This window comes from Lolium perenne, chromosome 6 (assembly GCF_019359855.2).
Source record: "Lolium perenne isolate Kyuss_39 chromosome 6, Kyuss_2.0, whole genome shotgun sequence".
Classification (NCBI taxonomy): Eukaryota; Viridiplantae; Streptophyta; class Magnoliopsida; order Poales; family Poaceae; genus Lolium; species Lolium perenne.
This window is the reverse complement of record NC_067249.2, coordinates 187884807-187899463: the sequence shown is the minus strand read 5'-3', so window position 1 is coordinate 187899463 and position 14657 is coordinate 187884807. Positions and strand designations below refer to the sequence as shown.

The following is a 14657-nucleotide window of genomic DNA, read 5'->3' as shown; positions in this document are numbered from 1 at the left end:
TTCTTTTTACAATATTTTAAAACAACATATCAATCACATTTTATTCATACAATCACACAAATAGAATTAAATTATTCATACAGTCAATCAAATGAATAGTACTTAAATTATTCATACAACCAATCAAACAAATAGTATTTAGATTATTCATACAACCCAACAAACAAATAGTACTTAATTTATTCATACAAGCAAACAAATAGAAATAAAATCATGCATTTGTTGGCGGCTCCTCTTCTCGCTCACAAATGCGCAGCTAGATCCGCCTTCAGCTATGCATGGACAGCTGCATCTCGAATTTCATTGTGCATATGAAGAAAAGTGGCAAATTCTTGGGGTACATGCTCTACCTCAGCTAGTGGCCCTCGATAATCAAATAGATGATCAACCTGCACAGGTGCATCGCGCTCGCTCTCAATGATCATGTTGTGCATGATCACACATGCGTTCATCACCTCCCACATCTGAGCCTCAGACCAAGTGAGAGCAGGGTATCTGACAATGACGAAACGCTGCAGAAGCACCCCAAAAGCACGCTCAACATCCTTGCGTGCTGCTTCCTGGCATATTGCAAAATAGGCTTCCATCTCGTTTGATGGAGAGTGAATTGTCTTCACAAATGTAGCATACGTCGGGTAGATACGATCAGCTAAATAGTATCCCTTTTTGTATGCGTGGCCGTTTACCTCAAAGTTCACGGCAGGAGCTTGTCCCTCAGCTAGCCTGGCAAACATTGGAGAGCGCTGCAGCGCGTTGATATCATTGTTTGTTCCTGCCATGCCAAATCCAAAGCTCATGGTCTGCCACCGCCGCAAGAATGACACTGCACTCATCAATATGCCCCTTGTAGATCCCCTGCCAAACAAAAGGGAAATTCTTCTAGCCCCAATATATGCATACAGTTAATGCTTCCGAGCATCCAGGAAACCATCTTGCTGCATTCTTTTGCAGATCCGAGTTGTATCATCTTGTATTGGTGCTCTCAAATAATCTTTAGCAAACACTGCTATGACGGCTCGGCAGAACCTGTAGAGAGTCTCTGTACATGTCAACTCTGTCATCCGTAGGTAGTCATTGACTGTATCTAGAGGAGCTCCGTATGCAAGACAGTGCATTGCAGAAGTGCACTTCTAAATTGAGGTGAAGCCCCACAAACATGTGCAATCTTTCTTGGTCATGAAGTACTTGTCATACTCCCTGACGTCGTGGACAACCTTCAAGAACAACTCCTTGTTCATCCTAAACCGGCGCCAAAATTTCTTCGGCAAATAAGTCACGTCGTCGTTGAAGTAGTCAGCGTCAAGCAGCATTGCGCCGGCTTCACGATGATAGTTGATGTTCATCCTCTTGCCTGGCTTTGAGCCGCCGCGCTGAGGCACGACAAAGAAAGGTTGGCGAACACGCAACATGTTCGTCAGAATCAGTTGCTGCTGTTGCCGCCGAACAGCCTGAACGTTCTGCTTCTCCGTGAATAGCTGCACCATCATCTCGTCGTCGCTGTCCATCGCGGCAATCAGACGAACACCTTGCGGGCGGGGCGATACTATCACGGTGGCGGCGAGCTCTGTTCCGGGCGAAACAGCGGCCGCCGGTCAAGGGGGTGGCGGCCGTGTCGATGGACGGTGGTTCCTAGACAGTCAGCGGTGTCTATTGCAAGCAGGGCGTGGTGGCGACGACGACGGTGGCGATCTAGAGGGGTGGAAGTCGGCTCGGGCGTGTGTCGGAGGTGGGAAATTGGTGTGTCTGGCTGCCAGGCGGAGTCCACGCTCATTTTCAGACGTGCCGCGAGGCGTCGGCGCACTCGATTCACGCCCTTGGCGAAGGGGCCGGCACGGGGTTGCCGGCGATTCTATTGGGCTCGAAAATTGGCCGGCGCCGTTTGGGGTGCACCGATACGAGCCCATTTTCGCTGCCGGCCCCAAAATGCTATCGGGACCGCTATGGAGGGCATCGGTGGAGATGCTCTAACCTTTGTAATGTTAAGGCCTAAGGTTTATCTAGACAGACTTCAGTCCAAGAATTTGGTCGGACCTAATTCCGCTCTGTTCAGGCGCTTTTGACGGGATTTCCATCGCCGTGCGATTCCAATCTGCTTCTCTCTCCATTCTGTGCTAGGCATGGTCGCACGCTCCATGTTTATAACTACGATCACAATACAATCTTTTGATCCGTGTCATCTCCATCTCCATCTCCATCTCCATCTCCACTACTTAAAAGAGACAGAGCGGCAGATCCAACAGATCCTAGCCATCGAACCAACAAATTCAGCGGCTCAGATTTATATTAAAACAGTGTTAGACGCCCCAATCGCAACACTAATCCCACAAAGCAGTTTCCTAATCACCCCCACTACTAGAAAACAAACTACCACCAACGCCATCACCTGGTATCGCTCGGGCGTTAACCTGCTCGTCGCCGCCGCAAGCACACACGAGACTGGCTCGCCGCATCCGCAGTGTTCGCACGCCTAATCTCCGCTCGACGTCGTCGCGATTTCCGCTTGCCCGACGACCAGCACGCCGCCGACGCCGATGAGGTTGCTACCTCCGTCACGGCACCGTCCGCCGTCCGCGCCAATCGCCACGTCGTCCTTCTATACTCCCCTCGCGCCGGCATTCACCTGGACCTCGCCTTACAGCCGGCTGCCCACCCATTAGCTGTGTTGGGATTCTAATCGAGGACGGCGACGAGGACCTCGAGTATGCGGCTGCCATGGAGTGAGTTTGTCGTTGACCTCATCGTGTGTAAATAACCGCAAAGGTAAAGACAAACTTGCACATCTGAAATCAATTTCATCAAAATCAAAATGAGATCTTGTATTGACTCGGAAATGGGATTCAGTGCCCTGTTTTTCACTACTGTAGGAGTATAAGCAGACAATATGGTGAAAATCTGCTGCATCTGCCACAAGCCCACAAGTATTCTTCGATCATGTTTTTCTAGAGTATTTTTTCCTGGAGGTTAGATCGAAACTATTATAGAGTGGACTTTTTTAGTAGTGCCAGATTGTTATCCCGAGGATGAGAGCGAGATTGTTCTATCAAAATCTGGTTTTCTCTATACACTGCAAGTTAATGTTGCATCGTGTTTAGCTATCAGATAATGGTCACCCACCCTACATTGAAGTTTTTGTCAGATTCAAAGGCATACTGGTTTTACTACAAGAAGCTTAATTATGTTTGAAAGAATAATATAAAGGGAAAGCACATTGCCAATTTTTAGTATGCTGAAGATTTACGAATTTTCTGGTTTCAGAGCACGTTCAGGTTTACTGTTCTTTCAAGTTCCATAGGTGAGACATGTTTCAAGTCAAAAAATATATTCTTGGATGGATATTCATCTGAAAGATTTCAGAATTATTGCATGTTTACCATTAACTTTTTATATTTGATGGTTCTTTGGACTGAGAAAGGTAGAATGAATCGATGACATAGGTCATGTGATGTTTCTTATTTTATGCCAAGTGAAAGTTATTCTCTGCAGCTTAAACCATAATTGTGGATAGTGAAGAACCATAAAGAGCTCTACGATTCTGTGCTGGTCAATAATTCAACATCATTTTTACGAACTTGCAATTGTTTGTATGTTTTAAAAAAATAAAGCTGTCCTTCCTGGTTATGGTCAAAGCTAATTAGTTTGTCCTAGCTCCTTATGTTTTGTGTTATTTGTTATTTTCTAAAAAAACAGGTTAGTAGGAGAGAATATGAAGGAAGCTGGTGCATTTTGTACGTCATTTGCTAAGGAATTGTATCTGATATAAAGATACAAACTGGATATAAAGATACAAACGTTTGTCTCCAGATGAGGCAACTTTCTGCTGCCACATACCATCCAGTTTCGCACAGTTAGTTTTGATCAATAGGTCCACCCCCATTAGTCCCGGAAATATTCGAACCGCGACTAAAGGGGGCTTTAATCACGGTTCGGGAGGCAACCCGCGACTAATGCTCCATCCGAGACGAAAGGGTACCCACCAACCGCGACTAAAAGGGCGATGGAGGGATGCGGCCGGTGGAAAACCTTTAGTCGCGGTTGGGGACACCAACCGCGACTAAAGGGGTACCCTTTAGTCGCGGTTGGTGTCCCCAACCGCGACTAAAGGTTTTTCCGAGGTTTTTTACTCCCACGCACCCTGCACCCCCTCCCCCCCGGTGATCGCCTTTTTTTGGTTTGTAAAATACAAAAGAAAATGATAGAAAATTCAGAAACAAATTGTTTTCAGATTCTTATTTGTTATGCGACCTACTATTTGGAGAAATTAAGAAATTCGAATTTTCACTTTTTTTGCAAAAAAAGTTAAAAAAATGGTAAAACCGCAATAACTTTTGCATACGACGTCGGAAAAAAACGTATAATATATCAAAAAATCCTGGGAAAAAGTTACATCGGAATTCACCGGGGGTTTACCCGGTTAGCCAATTTTTAGATTCTCAAAATTCCAAATGAAAATACGAAAGCAGGAAGATTTTAGTTTTTGCTATAAATTATGGATTTTATATTTTTTAAATTTTACAAAAAAATAAAATTAATAATTGCATCCAGCATAAAGATTATTAATACTTTTACCCAATTTTTAGATTTTCAAATTTTTAGGTTTTAGGTTTGGCAAAAAAATATTTAAAAAATTAAAAAAAGTTAAAAATAATAAAAATTAAAAATTTAATGTTCATTTATTTATTCACGATTATTATTACATAATTATTTTTGTTTATGAAAAAAATTATTTGAAATTCAAACAATAAAAAAATGTGACATCGACCAACATGTTAATAGGATTGATATGATACTAGTATCACATACACGTGCGCGTAGCACTTGGATGCGGGACGGAATGGAACTCGGAAGTTAAGCGTGCTAGAGGTGGAGTAGTGGAATGATGGGTGATCGAGCGGGAAGTTTGACCACGAGTAAGTAATTTGACTAGAGATAAGTGTAGTTAGAGATAGAGACTAAGCTATGCAAATAACTGAAATAATAGAAATACTGAAAAAATAGAAGAAAAAAAACGGAGTGAAAAAAAATTAGAAACCCAAATAAATTAAAAAAAAATTAACGAAATAGCCTTTAGTCCCGGTTGGGGACACCAACCGCGACTAAAGGTCCTTCGCCCAGGCGCACGCTAGCCGCCCACGTGGACGGACCTTTAGTCGCGGTTCGTAAGCAACCGCGACTAAAGGGGGGGCCTTTAGTCGCGCTTAATTGATCGCGGTTGCGCAATCGCGACTAATGGCAGTTGCGAACCGCGACTAAAGTCCATTTTTCTACCAGCGTGGATTGCTATTCTCAGAGGTACTCACCTTCTCTATTTTTGGTTAAGTTTAGTACTGTCATCGAGATAATGGTCCCCATTATCGGAACTGAGATTACATATTTTAGTTGACGAACTGACTGAGAAAATTAATAAATTGATTGGTACACAAGACTCTTCTTTTCTGGATCTTATTTGATCTGATCTGGATTTACAGTCGCGTTTGTTCTCTGCTGTCACTAAGAAAATTACATATCAGCTATGGATTTACATTTGGTGGTACTTCTTAATTTTACAGCGTGCCAAATTACCTAACTGATATACTGTAGTAATATGAACTTTGTTCATACTTACAAGTCACAAATGAGTGATGAGCTGTGTCGTATAATGATTTACCAGATGGTCTAACCGAGTTTTTTTGTTGTAATTTTATGTTACGAATCTTTGTGCAGACTAACTATCTTGCCATGATTAGACAAAGGTTTCTTGACAGGATGTTCTGATATTTCTACTGATGCCTCATGGGAACTGGAAGGCAATTTTCATAGCAACGGTAAGCTTGCACCTCTCTACCTTAAAGGATAAAGTAATTTTTCCATGAAATGTAAGCATGAAAATCAAAATGAAGTCAGTTATTTAAAAACACGAAACAATATCAAAGCATGCTTAAGTTTTCCATAGATTGCACCTTTAACATCTCTTGTTCTAGCTTTGTAATCTTTGAATTAGAATGGTCGTTAGTATTTAAATTTATGCTGTCTATTTGACTCCACTTTTATGTTTAATGTTTGGGATATGGTTTACAAAGAAACAATACGTTTGGTAGACTCGAATGCTACATATTGTAAATAAAACGTGCATTGCACGTGCAACTTTACTAGTGTTTTTAAAGCCTTATTTTGATTTGGGTGCGGTGACAACTGACATGTACTATACATGATAGATAAATAAAAATAACAGCTCCATCGGCTTGCCATGTTCGTTGTGCCGTTGGTACAGCAAGGTAGCGGGCCAGAAATGGTGGGTTTTATTGTTCACGAGGAACTTTGGGCTTGCACATCACATTTTTTAAGACCATTTCACTCGCGTTCCCCAAAGCAATTTAGGGCGCGTCAGACAAAAAAACATTCTCAGCCGCGTCCTCCAAAGCTATTTTTTGCCCGGCGCGCTCCGATACAGTGTCCGGCGCCCCGAGCCCGTCCCCGTCCCACAGGGGACGCACCGGGGACGCAGGACGCACCGAAAAGCGAGGCGGGGAGTGGCGGGGCCGACCCGTCAGCGGCACATTGAATTTTAACCTAACCGTCGCCTACCTCGCGACGGAAGTTATTGGCGCGCAGCGACGTTTCAGTTCCCGCAGAGGCGCAGCGAAGCGTCTCATCGCGCCTAGCTCTGCGTGCCAGCGTTAATGGGCGCCACCGCTCCCCCGCCTCCCTCCGGTCTATAAAAAAGGGTCGCCTCTCATCGTCCCTCTCACACACAAACCCTACCGTCTCTCTCCCCAACCCTAGCCGCCACCATGGCTGGTAGAGGCGGAGGCCGAGCTCGCGGCCGTGGTCGTGGTCTTGGCCGCGGCAGAGCTACACGCTCGTCGTCGCCTGCGACACCGTCGTCGTCCTCATCATCGGACATGCATGATGAGGAGGAGCCCGTGCTGTTCGAGTTCATCGTCGTCCTCAAGGGTGACCCACACGGCATCCAGAGGCTGCTGGACGACTTCGCCGACTTCATCGCCGATGACGAGCGCCCGGTGACATAGGCATCCCCAATGGGCCTGCCAAAGATGGTACCCAGGGTTTACTGAAGGCCCACTACTCGCTGAATATGATGTTTGGAAGCCCAAGTTAGTACTAAGGAAAGCTAGGGTTGTATTAGGAAATACATACTTGTAATTCTACGGGACGGGTTAGAAACCATCCCGGACTCTGTAACTTGTGTATTACGAATCCCTCGGCTCCGCCTCCTATATAAGGGGGAGTCGAGGGACAAAGAAAGGATCAACTCATTGTTTCACGCAACCCTAGTTTTCATAATCGTCGAGTACTTTTTGGTTGAAACCTTCGAGATCTACTTGCCCTCTAATTCCGACTAAAACCCTAGTCTACAATCTGTAGGCATTGATAAGTTAATCCCTTGTCAATTGGCGCCGTCTGTGGGAATTAGAGGTGTCAAGGAGCTGATCTCGATGGCACGTTCAAGATCGTCGACTTTGTCAACTGCAAGCAACACGATGGACAGAGGTAAACATATCGAAACTGGTCTAGTCGATTTTGTTCCTCACCCGCCCTCCCGTTTGGATGCATATGCGTATCTGGAGGAGCCCATGGAGATGACGTTCGGAAAGTTCCACTTCCGCGTCGAGAAGGAAGGATCGTATCGTCTCGAAATTCCGATCTCGTCGGGATTATCAGCGGTCGATCCCGATTTTTCGGGTTCAACATCGTCAATCGAGTCAGGCGACGAGGATATTTCGCCGCCACGCTTCACCAGCACCATGGCAAGTGAAAAACTCGCCAAGATCTTCAGCGACATGTCTTTCGAGTCATCTGCGGACTCCGATATAAGCGATGACTCGAGCAACATCGACAGCTTCAACTTCATCGACAGATCCACTATTGTTGGAAAGGTCTTCACCAATCTCTATGATGGTGTCACCAAACCCGACAAAGTTCAGAATCCAAAATATCATCAGATCTATGTAATTGGAGAACCAAGTCGCCCAGAGGAGGAGACGTCAGAGAACTTCGACGATGCGGGAAATCCGTATGTCGATCCTGCAGATCTCACGCGAGGTTTAGGAATAAAATATATCAGACTAGGAACGCAAGAGATGGTACGATTTCCGCAGGTAGTATGGGATCGAGTCGCAAGAGCTATTGATGGTACAGAGCCAATGACCATAACAGCGACACCTGAGGAGCTACAAGCGTATCAATATAGGCTTGCACGTACCAGGCGGGAGCTCGAGAAACAGAAAATCGAGTTGGATAGGAGGCAGAAAGCAGCTTCTGCGTCAAGCAGGCGAAGAGAAAACTTGAGTCAACAATCTGGCACGTCAGGAGATAGTCACAGAGTAGCTCGAAATAGAGCAAGATCCCGGCTGCAAAATATACCTGAGGCAGATAGGGAGAATCTGGTTCAAAACCTCGACATGTCCTTTATGTCGATATACACAAGGGGGGACATTATCCCTAAGACACCAGAGGCTGGGTACATGGCGACGCAAGCCTTCATCCTCGCATCCAAGCCACCTCCCGGAGATCCAAGAGAAGCATTGTACAATATGGCCATGGCAGGAGTTGGAGCCATGGGAACGGCGTTTATAAATTCGCCTCCCGAAGGATCAGCAAGGCAAAATAGTCCATGACCCACTGCAGCAGCACTAGGTCCCGAAAGAACAAGTGGGGCAAGAGACACAGCAACTCAAGCACGGGTCGACAGAGCACGATAAAATAGAAGGGAACAGCGGCATTCTCCAGAAATAGATGAAGAGGATATGTGTGGGTTACCGTGCTTTACAAGGAGAGTCCGGAAAACTCGAGTTCCTTCAGGGTTTAAACTACCCGATAATTTCAAAAATTCGATCACCTGCAAGATCCCGAGGATTGGCTAGTCGATTACCTCGAGACGGTGAAGCTGATATGTGGAACCTGTTGCGGTCAGAAACCCACCGGCGAGCAGCGACGAGCAACACAGTAGAGCCGGGAGGCTCCCAGGACTGCGGCTGGCCCTGGTCCCTCCGAGCGACGGCCCGCAAAGACTCGGCACGCACGTCCGATGCTGGTGCAAGGGCGTGCCACCTGACCTATACCTGGTCAGGAAGGTGATGGATGTGCCTCGCTTAGTTTCCTGCATGGCATACACGTAAACATTAAATACGAGCCTCGATCGGCTCTCAGGTTGTCCTGTGAATCGGCTCAAAGAGCCGATCCACCCATGATCCGTACGAGGTGTACGAATATATGGTGGTCCTGCTTGATCAAAATAAAGCTAAAACGACCTACTACGATCTAGGGTTTTCACCACATAATCGGAACATCCTACTCGTGATTGAGCCTGGCGGCCACGCACGGTGATCGTAAACCGACCCTAGACAAGGCCTAAAAACCAACACGAGGTTGATCCCCGGAACATCCTGTCTAGGGCTAGCAAACTACACCCTACGCGCCACTGGATCCTTCAACCCGTTTGTAAGGCCTAACTATGCAGATATTAAACTAATCCTTGAAGAACAAGGAGCAATCATAACGGATCGGATCTACTAAATAAAGATTAAGCGGGGTGCCGCCCTTACACCTAAGATAGGCGTAAGGGCGGCTAGACGTCTCAGGGTTGCACGACGATAGCATATGATACGATGAACAATGCTAACCCTGACACGTCTAAGATAACTACGTTGCTCGCCATCAAAAAGGCTTCAGTACGAGCAACGCATGAACAGCGGATGAACGTGTACTGCCTAGATCGCAAGATGCGATCTAGGCAGCATGATGCTTACCCGGAAGAAACCCTCGAGACAAGGGAGTTGGCGATGCGCCTAGATTGGTTTGTGGTGAACGTGATTGTTGTTTATTTCATAAACCCTAGATACATATTTATAGTCCGTAGACTTTCTAACGTGGGAATAATCCCAACCGTGCACGAGCCAAACTCTAACTAACCGACACGTATCCTACTATATTACAGATACACGGGCAAACTAGCCCAAACTTTGCATATAAGGCCGATTCATGTATTTCTTCCATGTATATCCTTCAAGCCCATCTTTAATCGCGGCCCACCTCTGATCCGGTCAAATTCTGGTGATAACACATGCCCCCCTGGTTTTGGAATTGATAATTCCAAAATCACTCTGCTTTTTCTTCGTCGGGTCATGTCGTGGCAGAACCGTCGCAGTATCCTTCATCATGATGCCTTGCCTTCTCAACTTCTCCGCGTGACCTGGCAATTTTTTTTTGTTGGGCACCACTTCCTCGGAAACTGCTGTGGCATTAAATCTCCACTATACCCCCTTTATTTAACTGTGCCGAACGGTTCGCCACTTCATCCCCTTGCTCTGCTCCGGCCATCGGTACCTAAAAAACCCTCTTTCCCTGTAGCAATGTCTTCCTCTTCCTCCATCTCCTCAGGCCTCTCTCTCCAATCTTCCTCCTCGAGCGAGCAGGAGTGGAACTTTGATCCCGTGCCAGATGGCCCACCCGAAGCACTCATCGGGTCAGATGGTGACTTACCTCTGACCGATGGGGAGGACGACCTCGAGTTCCTCATCGAAGGGGAACTGAAGAGTGAGAGCGAAGACGACCTCCACTCCTGGGCGAACTCCACCTCCTCCGACGAGGAGGAGGAAGAAGAAGAAGCAGAGGAAGAAGAGGAAGAGGGGGAGGATGATTCCTCCTCCTCCGCTGGGTATCCGCCGGCGAAGCGCTTCCGCGCTTGGGCGGACAGCGAGGATGATGATGATGACGAGGAAGAAGAGGCTCCGGCCGAGGGCTGGGGCAGCAGCGACGAGGAACTCTCTGGAAGCAGCGCCGACGGCAGCTACAATGGCGACGATGAGGACAGCGACGACCCCTAGAACAGGGCCAATTAGTGTAGGACTAGTAGTAGCAGTGCACTAGGCATCGGATGCCCCTTTTGAGAGCCATCGACTCTTTCTTGTAAAGCCGTTCCTTTGAATCAATAAGAATTGTTCTTCCAATTTGACTCTCAATTAATCCAATTTCAAGTCTTCCGTTTGCCGCACCAAGACCGATAGCAACGTATCGGACTTTTCGCCTCAGACACCCATGAAGCCAGACTCAGATACCAATTAGACCGCCAGTCAAGCACTTCTCAAATTCAGACTGTAATTTGATATCTGACCACAATACTTTGCAATCCTATAGCCGATGGCTGTTCATCGGCTGTTTTGAGAATCCAGTCTCCTTCATCTTCTTGCAGCAACAGGGCGGTCCAGACCCTGTAGATGACGACGGCTTCCCTTTCAGGCTCCTTTCCGCAGCTCTAGTAATCTTCTTCTGCAACAACTCACCGCTTTCGAAGAAGGTTATGATGCAGGGTCAGCCGATGACACTCCAATCGGCTTCCAAAAACAGAGTGTCTACCAAATCAGCTACCCCCCGAGCCTCAGTTAAGGTGAGAACAGTGGCGAGGACACACAGTTTGGTCCAAGGGCCTTGAACTCAAGCAATTGAGACAGCCACCATGCAGAGGTCCTAGCCATTCCTACGAGCGTAGCTGAGAAGGTGGCCAACTTAGCCAGGCCGACGGTAGATACACCAGAGCCGATCACCTTTTCTTCCTTTGAAAGCCGATATTGCAGACGAAACACCAACGGCCTAATGAGTAAAAGGTTGGAGGTTGGCCTTGAGGCTGAACTGAAAACCGACTTGGTCGAAATCCGTGTCTTGAACACGCAGCTGGTAGATCTTGTGTAATTTGTACTAGAGTCGATGGCTGTGCATCGGCTTTATACCATGGGAGGGAATTTTTTTTTTACTGGCCGATTTTTCTATCGGCCCCCAATATTTCACTGCACATGTATCGCACATGTTCATATGTATCGCACGTGTTCATCTGATTAGGTGCCCCCCGAGCCGAATCTGTCAGGTAACTGCGGATATCGGCTCTGTAGTTAGCCAAGGCACTGTATTTGAACGTCGGCTCCGGTAGGACCAATGTTGACTCTCATCAGCCGACGTAAAACCGCTGCTCATTAGATCGACGTTGAACACAGGCAGAACGTGTGGTGAGGATAATTTTGGCCGATTGCTGGAATCGGCCTCCATGTTGATTGAATCGCTCAATGAAGGTTTTGCAATGTTCCTCCATAGATCTTTTCGGCCGATCCCAAGGATCGGCCTTGCCACGTTTGTCCATAGGTTTGTTCTTGCTATATGGTCAGGCCGGTGGATAAGACCAGCCTAACCCCGTCCTTCGTCACGTCGATGCGCTCGCAGTCGTCCAAATTGATGCCTGAGAGTGGCTCTTGGCCTGTTGTCTCCCAAGCGTTCATGCCAGCCGTTGAAATCTCGGCTGAGTCATCTGCATGGATGACCTCTACTTCATCTCCATCCCACTGTATTATGCATTGGTGCATCGTGGATGGTATGCAACAGTTGGCGTGGATCCAATCTCTTCCTAGCAGGACAGCATAGGTGCTCTTGCTATCGACAATGAAGAACGTCGTAGGGATGGTTTTCCTTCCTACGGTCAGATCCACGTTCAGAACACCTTGTGCGTCAGACGCTTGGCCGTTGAAATCGCTCAGTGTCACGTTGGTCTTGATCAGATCCGAGCTAGAGCGTCCCAACCGACGTAGCATGGAGTATGGCATAATGTTGGATCGCCGCTCCGGTGTCCACCAGCATCTTGTTGACAGGCTGCCCATTGATATAACCTCGCAAGTACAGGGCCTTCAGATGTCTGTAGCTTCTTTCTCGTGGCTTCTCAAAGATAACTGGCCGTGGGCCGCAGTCAAGTTGTGCCACAGGTGCTTCGTCCAATCCTGGAGCACTAAACTCCGTCGGAAGGATGAACACCATGTTTGTGCCAACCGATGTTTCATCATCGGCTTTCTTTTGTCTGGGGCGCCACTCTTTCCTTTGTGGCCAACCCTCTTCGTCCAGGGTTCGCTGAATTTTAGCGGCCAGATCAGGCCGCGCCTTCCTCAATGTGTGCAGGTATAACCTTTCGGCTTCCTCCAAACCACGTAGTCGCTGAACCCTACGCTTTTGGGAACGGCTGAGTCCATCAGGGCACCACCTTGGTCGGTGGTACTTATCTTCTTCTTCTTCGTCGTCTTCCAATTCCTCGAGATCTTCCACCCGAGAGGACGTAGCGTGCTTGTTCCGAGGCGGGAGAGGCCCTAGACGTTTGAACACGGACACGTTAGCTGCATCCTTCCCCTTCTGTCTACATTCTGGGCAGTTGCCGATTGTAGGCAATCGGCTCATTCCTGAATCCCAGCAGTGTCTGAAGAAGGGGCAGTCCCAGTGCCTATCCTCGTCGTCTTGCTCTCTTGACTTTTCCTTGGCGTGGCGCTCATATCTCTCCTCGTCGCGATCATGCCGACGATGTCTCCTGGCGTCCCTAGCCAGACGATCTCTTTCATCATCGTCGTTGGGTCGTCGGCGTTGGTCATATTGACTCACATACTTGTTGAGGAGGTGATCAGAGAGAGGTCGCTGATATCTCACGTTCCTCACTTCTCCCTCTGTGATGTAGCGCTTGCCATCGTGACGGAGCCGATCGCGTGGAACGGCTTCCTCTGTGTCCTTGCTACGAGAGCAGCTGCCCTCGTCTCCGTCCTTACCAGAGTGGTGTCCAGGTGCTACCATGTTGATGTTGAACGAGAATCCTGGCTGGCACCCTCCAGGGTAAGTGCACTCCACCATGTTAACGGCGGGGAAAGGGTGCGTGTCGACTTTCATGGTGTACTGGCTGAAAATTAGACGCCCTTGTTCTATCGCCATTTGGACCTGCTGCCGCCACACCCTGCAGTCGTTGGTGGCATGGGTGAACGTGTTATGCCACTTGCAGTATGGCTTTCCATTCAGCTCCTGCGCCGTGGGGATCTTGTGGCCTTCGGGTACCTTTAGCTGCTTCTCCTTAAGTAAGAGGTCGAAAATCTGCTCAGCTTTGGTAACGTCGAAGTCAAACCCTCTGGGAGGACCTTGTGGCTTAACCCACTTGCAGGACACGGGGCTTGCCCCCCGAGTCGATTCAGCCACTGCTACCTCTTGATCTCCCGCAGAGCCTTCGTCTTCATCTGCCTCAACCAGGACCACCGCACGCTTGAATTTATCCTGGTATACATCTGGGTGGCGCTATTCATATACTGACAGCTTCTGCACCATGTGCGCCAGTGAAGGGTAGTCTGCTTGGGAGGCCACGCCCTTGATCGGTGATGCGAGACCCACCACCGCCAACTCGACTGCTTCTTTTTCAGTCACACGAGCCGAATAGCATCGGTTCCTAACGGTCCTGAAGCGCTGGACGTATTCTGACACTGTTTCTCTGCGCCTCTGACGTACTTGTGCTAAATCGGCAATGCCAGCCTCGGAAGCCTCTGAGTGATACTGCATGTGGAACTGCTCTTCCAACTGCTTCCAAGTCCGAACTGAGTCTGGTGGCAGCGATGTGTACCACCCGAAAGCCGATCCTGTGAGGGACTGTGCGAAGAACCTCACACGCAGCTCATCTGATGCTGAGATCGTGCCCAGCTGTGCCAAATATCGGCTCACATGCTCGATGGAGCTGGAACCATCTGATCCATTAAACTTGGAGAAATCAGGGAGCCGATATTTGGGTGGTAGCGGGATCAACTCGTACTCGTTGGGGTACGGCTTGGAATAGCCGATTGTCCTCCTTTTCGGCACCATGCCGAACTGGTCTCTCAGGATGGTAC

At 48.0% G+C, this 14657-nt stretch overlaps 1 protein-coding gene across 1 annotated transcript; it reads right to left on the bottom strand.

The window, feature by feature from the left end:
- Positions 1-902: 902 nt before the first annotated feature.
- LOC139832578 (uncharacterized) lies at positions 903-1484 on the bottom strand. The gene is made up of 2 exons (XM_071822364.1): positions 1157-1484; positions 903-1084 (listed from the first exon to the last, which is right to left on the bottom strand). Exons 1-2 carry the CDS (start codon positions 1482-1484, stop codon positions 903-905), a joined length of 510 nt encoding a protein of 169 aa, XP_071678465.1.
- Positions 1485-14657: the final 13173 nt, after the last annotated feature.